At 55.5% G+C, this 10617-nt stretch overlaps 1 protein-coding gene across 9 annotated transcripts; it reads left to right on the top strand.

The window, feature by feature from the left end:
* Nucleotides 1-41: 41 nt before the first annotated feature.
* ATG9A (autophagy related 9A) lies at nt 42-10317 on the top strand. Of its 9 annotated transcripts, none has more exons than XM_009444358.5 (17): nt 62-184; nt 545-709; nt 1234-1285; nt 1666-1797; nt 1906-1949; nt 2790-2854; nt 4154-4315; nt 4494-4635; nt 4852-5600; nt 5684-5837; nt 5942-6121; nt 6805-7053; nt 7247-7425; nt 7530-7647; nt 8395-8617; nt 8805-8950; nt 9245-10317. In XM_009444358.5, the coding sequence occupies exons 4-17, from the start codon at nt 1695-1697 to the stop codon at nt 9248-9250; spliced, it is 2520 nt and encodes an 839-aa protein (XP_009442633.3). In that variant the 5' UTR covers nt 62-184; nt 545-709; nt 1234-1285; nt 1666-1694; the 3' UTR covers nt 9251-10317. The 9 variants fall into 9 exon arrangements, with proteins under 9 accessions (XP_001161185.3, XP_009442633.3, XP_009442636.3 ...); XM_009444360.5 differs by having other exon boundaries at nt 85-184; nt 1237-1285; XM_009444361.5 differs by lacking the exon at nt 545-709 and having other exon boundaries at nt 68-184; nt 1237-1285.
* The last annotated feature ends 300 nt before the right edge of the window (nt 10318-10617 follow it).

Raw genomic sequence — 10617 nt, 5'->3', positions numbered from 1 at the left:
TAGTCCCGTCCCTGAAGCCGAGAATTGGCCGTTGTGTCTCCGCCCCCCGTGCTTATTGGCCAGCCTGGCTGCGGGTGACAGTGAGTGGCAGACACCCGGCCTAGCGCCGCGGGTCGCGCCGAGCCGAGCCGAGCCGAGCGGAGCCGGCGGAGCCTCTGGAATCACCCGGGTCGCTGTTCCTGAGGTAAGACGTGAGACCGGTTATTGGAATCCCAGGCCCCGTGTCTGGCCTTGCCCAGGGGTGCCTGCGGAGCCCTAAGTGAGCTCGCGGCGGGTAACGGAGGAAGGGGCGCCGCCGGCGGGGCGGGGGCGCGCAGCCGGAATGTTTTGATTGCTGGCGCGCGCAGACGGGGGCGCGCGCGGGCGCCGGGGCCGCGCGCGAGGTTGTCCGCTGTTGGGAGCTGCCAGCCCTTGGCCTGGGGCCGGGCGACCCTGGGGCGAGGTGGACTCCGGTCCACGGTCGCCGCGGCTGGGTGTGGGGAGGCAAGCCAACCCACCCGGGCTATCAGCTGTAAGGCTGACTCGATCCCTGCAACATCCGCAGGAACCCCTGAGCCCAGGCCCAGCCGGCCGGGGCTCCACGGGCCCTGGTCCACACTGACCCTGTGAGTGGTGACTTCCCTGAGGGGCAGGGCTCTCACTAGCCCAGGGAATCCCACCGGGGCCAGGCTGGGCCAAGATCCACGGCCCCCAGGGGCTGCACGGACAGGTGAGTACCACCTCGACCATGCCTGGCTTACAGGACCTAGGGAACCCACAAATTCACCTAGGATCGGGGGTCTACACTGACCCAGTCAAGGTTTCCCATCCAGAAGGTTTGCTCACCGGCTGGATCTTTGGTGCTAGGGAAGTAAGAGAAGGGGTTGACCAGAAAGGTCCTCTTCAGGAAAGACTCTTGAGGTTTTGTGGACCCTGAGAAGTATGTCATTTCTGAGGCTAAGGTGGGGCAATGGAGAAATAGTCCAGAGGCGCCCCTGGCCTCAGGTCTGTACCCCCTCATTCTCCATGGGGTCCCTAAGTTACTTCTTGAGACCCTGGAGTTGGAAGAGTGGCCCTGTTTAGCACAGCCAGAGGAAGTGCTCGTAGTCCTGGGCTGGAAGGGTGCTTCTTCCCCACTGCAGCCTTCCTGCCCCATGCTTGGCCTCCTCTTGGTGGGGTGTGGATGGGTGGGAGGGTTGGGTTCCTTTTTATCCCCACTGCCCACTCTCTGGGGCCTGACATCTTCTCCTCCAGCAGCTGCAGAGCATCGAGGGCTGGAGAGGAGCACATACTGTCCATGGAGCTGGTAGGGCCATGTGCTTTTCTCAAACATTTGTTTGTGAAGTGCTTCCAAACTGTTAGTCTCTTGGGAGACCAGGGTTCCCAGGATGGGCGGGGGAGGGACTCTTCTGTCCGTTAAATAGAAGATGAAACAGCCCCCAACAAAGGGACAGATTCTGGCTTTGGGCCAGGAAAGCAGCAGTAGACACCCAGACTGGCCAGAGTTAAGGCTCCCCCAGCCCTGAGCTTACTGCCTTTCTTGTGTCACTACTCCTCTGCCTCTGAGCCAAGGAGGCTGGTAGTGGACAAAGCCCAAGGGTACTTTCTCCTTTTGGCAGTAGGCAGGGCAGCCCATGGGCAGCAGCTGGAACTGAATCAGGGTCTCTTCTTCCTCCTTATTGGCAGGTGGTCAAGGTGGACAGGGGGCGGTGGTGATGGCGCAGTTTGACACTGAATACCAGCGCCTAGAGGCCTCCTATAGTGATTCACCCCCAGGGGAGGAGGACCTGTTGGTGCACGTCGCCGAGGGGAGCAAGTGTGAGTTCTTGGATATGACAGCCATAGGGAGAGTTGATGGAAGAACATGGAGAGAGCAAGGGGCTTGTGTTCTCCCAGGGCTCTGACATCTCTGTTCCTATCCTACAGCACCTTGGCACCATATTGAAAACCTTGACCTCTTCTTCTCTCGAATATCCTTTGTGTTTCTGAGTTGGAGCTCTGGGACCTTTAATGTCTCTCTAAGCCGGGGCTCTGGTGGGAGGTGGGGGTAGGTTTGACTCTTAATACCTGGAAGCGGGAATGGAGCTCATCCTGAGGCTGAAAGAGGCTGGTGAAATCATCGTTAAGTAATGATAGCCCACATTTACCAAGATCTGTGTGCCTGTGTGCACTTTGTGGTGTTAATTTGTAGAAGCCTTTCTAAGGGTGAGCGAGCCTCCTTTTTTTTTTTGTTTGAGATGGAGTCTGTCTCTTGCTGCTAGAGTCCAGGGGCGATCTCAACACACTGCAACCTCCACCTCCTGGGTTCAAGAGATTCTCCTGCCTCAGTCTCCCATGTAGCTGGGATTACAGGCACCTGCCACGATGCCCAGCTATTTTTTGTATTTTTCATAGAGACAGGGTTTCACCATGTGGCAAGGCTGGTCTCGAACTCCTGACCTCAAGTGATCCACCCGCCTTGCCCTCCCAAAGTGTTAGGATTACAGGCGTGAGCCACCACACCCAGCTGAGCCTCCTTTTTGATGGGATGTAAATAATCGTAATAAGTAACGTCTTTTGACTCATTCTGTGTCAGCTCTGTGTTAAATGCTTTACGTGCATTATCTCAGACCTAATACTCCTATGAGACAAGTGTTATTTATTCCTAATGTACCACCATGGACAGACAAAAGTTTAGACAGGTTAAGTAACTTGGTAAAGTCACACAGCTAGAAAGTCACAGAGCCAGGACTTAAGCTTGAGTGTGTTGACACCAAAGTATGTGCTCTTACCTGCTTTCTTTACTGACTACTTTTTCTTAACAATTATACGTTTATAATCTGCACCAGAAGAATGGCTTCACATGTATGCTCATCGGGGAGATCTTTGAGCTCATGTAAGTATAAGAAGGGACAGATGATGTGGTGAAAGAATACATCTTAGTCTTTCCTCTCCTTGCACTCACACTTGGCCCAACCTGCCAGTACAACTCAGTCCTAGGCTAAAATTCTGTAAACCTTTGTAGTTCAGGGACTGGGTGTGGCACCAAAACTTACAGCTTCACCTTTCTTTTTTTTGAGATGGAGTGAATCTCACTCTGTCGCTCAGGCAGGAGTGCAGTGGTGCAATCTTGGCTCGGTGCAACCTCTGCCTCCCAGGTTCAAGTGATTCTCCTGCCTCAGCCTCCTTAGTAGCTGGGACTACAGGCATGTGCCACCATGCCCGGCTAATTTTTTTTGTATTTTTAGTAGAGATGGGATTTCACCAAGTTGGCCAGGCTGGTCTCGAACTCCTGACCTCGGGTTATCTGCCCGCCTCAACCTCCCAAAGTGCTGGGATTATAGGCATGAGCCACCACACCCGGCCAAGCTTTCTTACAAGAAAAGCTTTCCAAGGCTTATCTCTTCCATGAAAAGAACCCAAGCCTTGGTTGGGCACGGCAGCTCACACCTGTAATCCCAGCACTTTAGGAGGCTCTAAAAATACAAAAATTAGCTGGGTGTGGTGGCACACGCCTGTAATCCCAGCTACTTGGGAGGCTGAGGCACAAGAATCGCTTCAACCTGGGAGGTAGAGGTTGCAGTGAGCCGAGATTGTGCCGCTGCACTCCAGCCTGGCTGACAGAGTGAGACTCTCTCAAAAAAAAAAGAATGCAGGCCTTGACCTTGATCATCTCAACGCTCCAATGGAACGTACATTGTTCAGTCAGGAGGTCTCAGAGATGCCAGCCACAGAGAAAAGCCTCTGTTCTGCCTTGCCTGTTCCATGGCCTGCTCCTAGGCAGAGAGCCTCCTGGGAGAGAGAAACCATATAGCATTGCCGAAGGGGAAGGGGTTAGGAAGCCCTCCCTCAATCAGAAAACTCCCCCAAGGGCTTTTAACTACAACCTCAAAAGGAAATCAGAGACTGGAGATCAGAGACCCACAGGATGAAACCTTCGAGAGTCCAGTAGTGGTGGCTGAGGTTACCATGAGGTGAGGAAAGTAGGCTGCAGCTGTGGCAGCTGAGGCTAAGAGCAAAGAGTGGGCCTGAGACAGTCCTGTGGGGCTGAGGAGCAGAGAGGGCCCGCTGGGAGTTCTCCAGGCCCTTCCAGTTCCCAGTCTTGTTCTGCCACCTCCAGACTCTCCTCTTCCCACTGGGTTTCACTGGAGCCTCTCTGGCTCTCAGACTGCACCCCTTCTTCCCAACTCCCCAGGCAGTTCCTCTTTGTGGTTGCCTTCACTACCTTCCTGGTCAGCTGCGTGGACTATGACATCCTATTTGCCAACAAGATGGTGAACCACAGTCTTCACCCTACTGAACCCGTCAAGGTCACTCTGCCAGACGCCTTTTTGCCTGCTCAAGTCTGTAGTGCCAGGTAAGGGCTGCAAGTCAAGAGGACACCATAGCCTTGAGTTCTGCTAGCAGGTGGGTAATAGAGTGGAGTCTGAGGCAGCAACTCATACTCCAGAACTGACTCAGGCTTGGTCTAGCAAAAATACTTCAGGATAGCAGCGTCTCTGCCAAGACTCCTTCCCCTTCTTTTTCCCCACCAGGATTCAGGAAAATGGCTCCCTTATCACCATCCTGGTCATTGCTGGTGTCTTCTGGATCCACCGGCTTATCAAGTTCATCTATAACATTTGCTGCTACTGGGAGATCCACTCCTTCTACCTGCACGCTCTGCGCATCCCTATGGTAAGACTGGGAAGTTGGGCAGTTAGCCCATAGTCTAAGATGTATTGGGAGGTGTGGGTGTATTCCTGGGCACCAGTTATCCTTATCTGTCATTGCCAAGTCAGGAAGTGTCTCTTAAGCTCACAACCCCTGAACCTCACTTCTAATATAGGGCAAAGGGGTCGAGGCAACAACCCCACCTTCCGTACCTTGTCTCTTCCCCACCCCACCCCGCAGTCTGCCCTTCCGTATTGCACGTGGCAAGAAGTGCAGGCCCGGATCGTGCAGACACAGAAGGAGCACCAGATCTGCATCCACAAACGTGAGCTGACAGAACTGGACATCTACCACCGCATCCTCCGTTTCCAGAACTACATGGTGGCACTGGTTAACAAATCCCTCCTGCCTCTGCGCTTCCGCCTGCCTGGCCTCGGGGAAGCTGTCTTCTTCACCCGTGGTCTCAAGTACAACTTTGAGCTGATCCTCTTCTGGGGACCTGGCTCTCTGTTTCTCAATGAATGGAGCCTCAAGGCCGAGTACAAACGTGGGGGGCAACGGCTAGAGCTGGCCCAGCGCCTCAGCAACCGCATCCTGTGGATTGGCATCGCTAACTTCCTGCTGTGCCCCCTCATCCTCATATGGCAAATCCTCTATGCCTTCTTCAGCTATGCTGAGGTGCTGAAGCGGGAGCCGGGGGCCCTGGGAGCACGCTGCTGGTCACTCTATGGCCGCTGCTACCTCCGCCACTTCAACGAGCTGGAGCACGAGCTGCAGTCCCGCCTCAACCGTGGCTACAAGCCCGCCTCCAAGTACATGAATTGCTTCTTGTCACCTCTTTTGACACTGCTGGCCAAGAATGGAGCCTTCTTCGCTGGCTCCATCCTGGCTGTGCTTATTGCCCTCACCATTTATGACGAAGATGTGTTGGCTGTGGAACATGTGCTGACCACCGTCACACTCCTGGGGGTCACCGTGACCGTGTGCAGGTGGGCCAGGGCCACAGTCGGGAGCAAGCCGGCTAGCATTCCTGGGAAAGGCATACATCTCACCATGATCCTGATCCCACTAGGTCCTTTATCCCGGACCAGCACATGGTGTTCTGCCCTGAGCAGCTGCTCCGCGTGATCCTCGCTCACATCCACTACATGCCTGACCACTGGCAGGGTAATGCCCACCGCTCGCAGACCCGGGACGAGTTTGCCCAGCTCTTCCAGTACAAGGCAGTGAGTGGAGTTGGAGTTAGGGCCTGCTAGAGACTGGCTGGTAGCTCGGTGGTGAGGGCTGGGCTCCCTCCTGCTCGCTTGTGACCTTGGTCCCGCCCTTTTAGGTGTTCATTTTGGAAGAGTTGCTGAGCCCCATTGTCACACCCCTCATCCTCATCTTCTGCCTGCGCCCACGGGCCCTGGAGATTATAGACTTCTTCCGAAACTTCACCGTGGAGGTCGTTGGTGTGGGAGATACCTGCTCCTTTGCTCAGATGGATGTTCGCCAGCATGGTCATCCCCAGGTACTGGGAGAGGAGGGAGCCAGGTGGCCTGGGATGATGCTGGAACATACAGTGTCTTTGGGAAAACCGCAAAAAGACACCTCTCCTGAGTCACACAAAGGCAGTCCTATACCAGGGGCACACTGCTTGGGAGCCTGGGCTGGATTTCAGCCCTAATTCGCACCCTTGGCCAAGCTCCCTTAAGAAAGGCACAACACAGCCAGGCGCGGTGGCTCACGTCTGTAATCCCAGCACTTTGGGAGGCCAAGGCGGGTGGATCACAAGGTCAGGAGATCGAGACTATCCTGGCTAACACGGTGAAACCCCTTCTCTACTAAAAATACAAAAAAATTAGCCAGGCGTGGTAGCGGGCACCTGTAGTCCCAGCTACTCGGGAGGCTGAGGCAGGAGAATGGCGTGAACCTGGGAGGCGGAGCTTGCAGTGAGCCAAGATCACGCCACTGCAATCCAGCCTGGGCGACAGAGCGAGACTCCATCTCAAAAAAAAAAAAAAAAGCACAACACAAGTAACTGGCTCAGCATGCAGCCCCTCCTGGGTCTGGGGGGGCACCAGTGCCCTGGGAAAGATTGACAGTATACTGTGGTCTCCGTTCTCCAAGGGTAAGGCCTCCCCAGTAACAGGAAAGGTGCAGGAAGGCTCCTGGAAGAGAACAGTCCTGCTTACTCTGCTCTTCCTTGTGCAGTGGCTATCTGCTGGGCAGACAGAGGCCTCAGTGTACCAGCAAGCTGAGGATGGAAAGACAGAGTTGTCACTCATGCACTTTGCCATCACCAACCCTGGCTGGCAGCCACCACGTGAGAGCACAGCCTTCCTAGGCTTCCTCAAGGAGCAGGTTCAGCGGGATGGAGCAGCTGCTAGCCTCGCCCAAGGGGGTCTGCTCCCTGAAAATGCCCTCTTTACGTCTATCCAGTCCTTACAATCTGAGTCTGAGGTGTGTTCCTGGGGACTGGGAGATGATGGGCAGAGTGGACTTCAGGAGCTGGGAATTGAGGACCGGGCATGGGGTGGAAGGCTTCCTGCTGTCTCTTCAGTATGTGCCACTGGGGCCTGAGATACAGAATACTAGGGGGCCCCAGAGACCTTTCTCTTGCCTCAAGAATTCTACCTACCCGTTTCGTTCATAGCCCCTGAGCCTTATCGCAAATGTGGTAGCTGGCTCATCCTGCCGGGGCCCTCCACTGCCCAGAGACCTGCAGGGCTCCAGGCACAGGGCTGAAGTGGCCTCTGCCCTGCGCTCCTTCTCCCCGCTGCAACCCGGGCAGGCGCCCACAGGCCGGGCTCACAGTACCATGACAGGCTCTGGGTGAGTAAATCGGGGCCAAGATGGGAGGGCACGGCAGCCCTCAGCAGCTTGTGTGGGTCTCAGAGAAGTTCACAGCTGCTGTCTGTCTCTGTTGGGAGAGACAGGGTGGATGCCAGGACAGCCAGCTCCGGGAGCAGCGTGTGGGAAGGACAGCTGCAGAGCCTGGTGCTGTCAGAATATGCGTCCACAGAGATGAGCCTGCATGCCCTCTATATGCACCAGGTGAGTGCACAGCTAAAAAAGAGAGTAGAGGGTTTAGATGCGGAGAAGCAAGACCGGGGTTCCAAACCCTTCTCTGCCATTTACTTGTTCTGCCACCTCCACTCCCATATCTACCTTCTTAATATCCTTTTTAGCTAAGCCTGCTCTCATCCAGGGCCTTCACACACTCGCAGTTTCCCCTGCCTAGAATCCACTTCCCTGGGATATCCAGATGGCCTCCTCCTTCTTCTCGGGTCTCTGCAGCTGCCGTTTCCCTGAGACTTTCTCTGATCACTCTCAGTAAAAGGCTCCCTTGCCCACCCTCCTGAATCTTCCTGTCTTAGTTTTCTCCATAGCATTTAGCACCATGTGACATACCATGTTTTTTCCTTATTTATTTGCTTATTCCATATCTCCTCTACCAGTATATAAGCCTCACAAGGGCTGGCATTTCTGTCTGTTTTGTTCACTGCTATCTCCCCACACCTAAAAGAGTGCCTGGCACTTAGACCGTCAGTCAGTTTGTTCCTGAATCAAATGAATAGGTAAAATGAGGGCCATTACAACACAGGCTTCTTCGGGGGATCTGCTGTGAATGTAATCTGTAAAGATCAGAGGTATATTCCACACTATTAACATAATAGGTGCTCTGAGGCAAGGATTCTCAGGGAAGGGGTAAAGCGGGAACTGACTGATACCAGGTTGGAGGGCAGCTGTTTCAGATGGACATCCATCTGTCCCCCACTAACGAGCCCCCCATTTCTCCAGCTCCACAAGCAGCAGGCCCAGGCTGAACCTGAGCGGCATGTATGGCACCGCCGGGAGAGTGATGAGAGTGGAGAAAGCGCCCCTGATGAAGGGGGAGAGGGCGCCCGGGCCCCCCAGTCTATCCCTCGCTCTGCTAGCTATCCCTGTGCAGCACCCCGGCCTGGAGCTCCTGAGACCACCGCCCTGCATGGGGGCTTCCAGAGGCGCTACGGTGGCATCACAGGTATCCATTGGGGGTATAGGAGGAAACAGAGGCTGCAGGGAAGGGTGGTTCTTCCAGGGCCTCTCAAGGGGAGGAAAGAGGTCTGAGAGAACAGGCCCAAAGACTCACCCCCCAAGCAGCCCCCCAGCCCTGTTCCTCATTCTTGTGTTCCTTCTATGAGTATGCTTACTCTTACTTGTCTCTCCAGATCCTGGCACAGTGCCCAGGGCTCTCTCTCATTTCTCTCGGCTGCCTCTTGGAGGGTGGGCGGAAGATGGGCAGTCGGCATCAAGGCACCCTGAGCCCGTGCCCGAAGAGGGCTCGGAGGATGAGCTACCCCCTCAGGTGCACAAGGTAAGGGCCCCGGGGCCTAGGAAAAACTGCCAGAAATAGTAACTTCCAGGGTGAGGTAACAGCTTTTCAGGGGAAGGAAGATATGCCCCACCCCCACACAGAGATACTGTACCCTCCCTTCCAAAATACACTACCCCTTCTTTTCTCAACTGCTCTGCAGGGCTTGGTTTTTCCTTACCTTACCTCCCCAGGAATCAACCTTTCCTGTCCCTTTACCTCTAGGTTTCTATGGGGCTAGCAGGTATCAACCAGAAGCTGAAGACTATCTCCATTACCAACCCTTTCTCCCCACAGGTATAGACAAGGCTGAGCAGGGTTCCTATGGCCCAGGATGGAGGCCACCGCTGCCCTGCCATCCCGTCTGCCTGCCATGGGACGGCTCCTCTGAGTGTTGCCTGGCCCCACGTGTGTGGTGTTTGTGTGTCTGTGCCTGGCCAAGGGAGGTGCCAACACTGGGCTTGCCACAGCCCCAGGAGAGGAATTTGGGGCCTAGGAACCGAGGGCACACGGGACTCTAGCCTCATCCCCAGGACCCCCTTGGCTCAGAGTGTGGTGCTAGAAACTGGTCCCCAGCCCAGCCCCAGTACTGCCACCTTTACACCTACCCCTGCAAGTCCCCAGAGGGCTGCCCACGATAGAAGCTGCCAAGCAGGGAGAACCTGTGCCAACTGTGGAGTGGGGAGGTTGGGCCTGGACCCTCAACCCCTGCAACCTTCCCTAGCCCCCTCAATAGATGAGCAGGTCAGGCTGTGGCCCTTACCTCACCCGCAGTTCTCGCCCAGTGCTGCAGCCGGCTCACCTCTCTCCGCTTCTTGCACATCACTGGCCTGTGTGTGCTGCTTGCTCCTGTTCTGTTCGCTTGCTCCCGTTCCGTTCGGCTTTTGCTTTGCGTTAGGGTGAAGACCCTAGCTTCCAGCTCCCCTCGACGCTATATTTTGACACTAAGAAAGAAGGTTTCTAAATTGTAGGAGCAGGATGGAAATACTTTGCTGCCCTTTCCATCTTTTAGGATGGGCCCCCAGGAGACTGAGGTCTTCCTGGGCCCTCATTGCTGCTTATCGTACCCCCCATCACCTGCACATGGGACAGACCGGGCTGGAGGGTGACCTTGGCTGTGTACGTCCCAGCAAAAGAGCTCTGGCCCGCATCTCGCTGTCCCCTGAAGGGGGATGAAGGGCGATGCCTCGCCCGAGGCTTTGGGCTGCTGCACTGCATGCTGGGACTGCTCCTACTCTCTGTCCCACCCCTCACCCAGCTGTGGTCCGGCTTTGGGAGAGTGGTGAATTGCGCTGCCCGAACTCGGAGCGGAGCAGGGTAGGGACCGTGTACAGCTTGATAACCCTTAATAAAAAGGGAGTTTGACCAGACTTCTTGTTGTCTCGCGCGGCTAGAATCCTGGGAACAAGAGAAATGGGATGGGGACTCGGCCGGGGTCTAGAAAAAAGTATGTTTAGGCCGTCGCTCAGATACGCTGAGCAAGGCGGCTGGCGGAAGGGCAGCTTCCGACCTACAGTTCCGTGGAGGTCTGTGTCCTGCCCCGAGCCAGGATTCCGTGAGGTCTGTTTCCAGCCCCGAGCCACGATTCCGTGGAGGTTTCCAGCTCGGCCTGGTCGTCAGATTTCCCGCCCTGGGCACGTGACCAAGCCGGCTCTGCCTCTCTAATTTGC

This window comes from Pan troglodytes, chromosome 13 (assembly GCF_028858775.2).
Source record: "Pan troglodytes isolate AG18354 chromosome 13, NHGRI_mPanTro3-v2.0_pri, whole genome shotgun sequence".
Taxonomy (NCBI): Eukaryota; Metazoa; Chordata; class Mammalia; order Primates; family Hominidae; genus Pan; species Pan troglodytes.
Note: the sequence above shows the minus strand (reverse complement) of the source record. Positions and strands in the feature narration are given on the sequence as shown.

What these genes read in the sequence shown, in the direction of transcription:
- ATG9A (XM_001161185.8), top strand. Translation starts at nt 1,695, where the DNA reads ATGGCGCAGTTTGACACTGAATACCAGCGCCTAGAGGCCTCCTATAGT. An exon ending in AGCTCTTCCAGTACAAGGCA is followed by an intron (nt 5,838 to 5,941) that starts GTGAGTGGAGTT and finishes CCGCCCTTTTAG; the next exon opens with GTGTTCATTTTGGAAGAGTT. An exon ending in GCGCTACGGTGGCATCACAG is followed by an intron (nt 8,618 to 8,804) that starts GTATCCATTGGG and finishes TTGTCTCTCCAG; the next exon opens with ATCCTGGCACAGTGCCCAGG.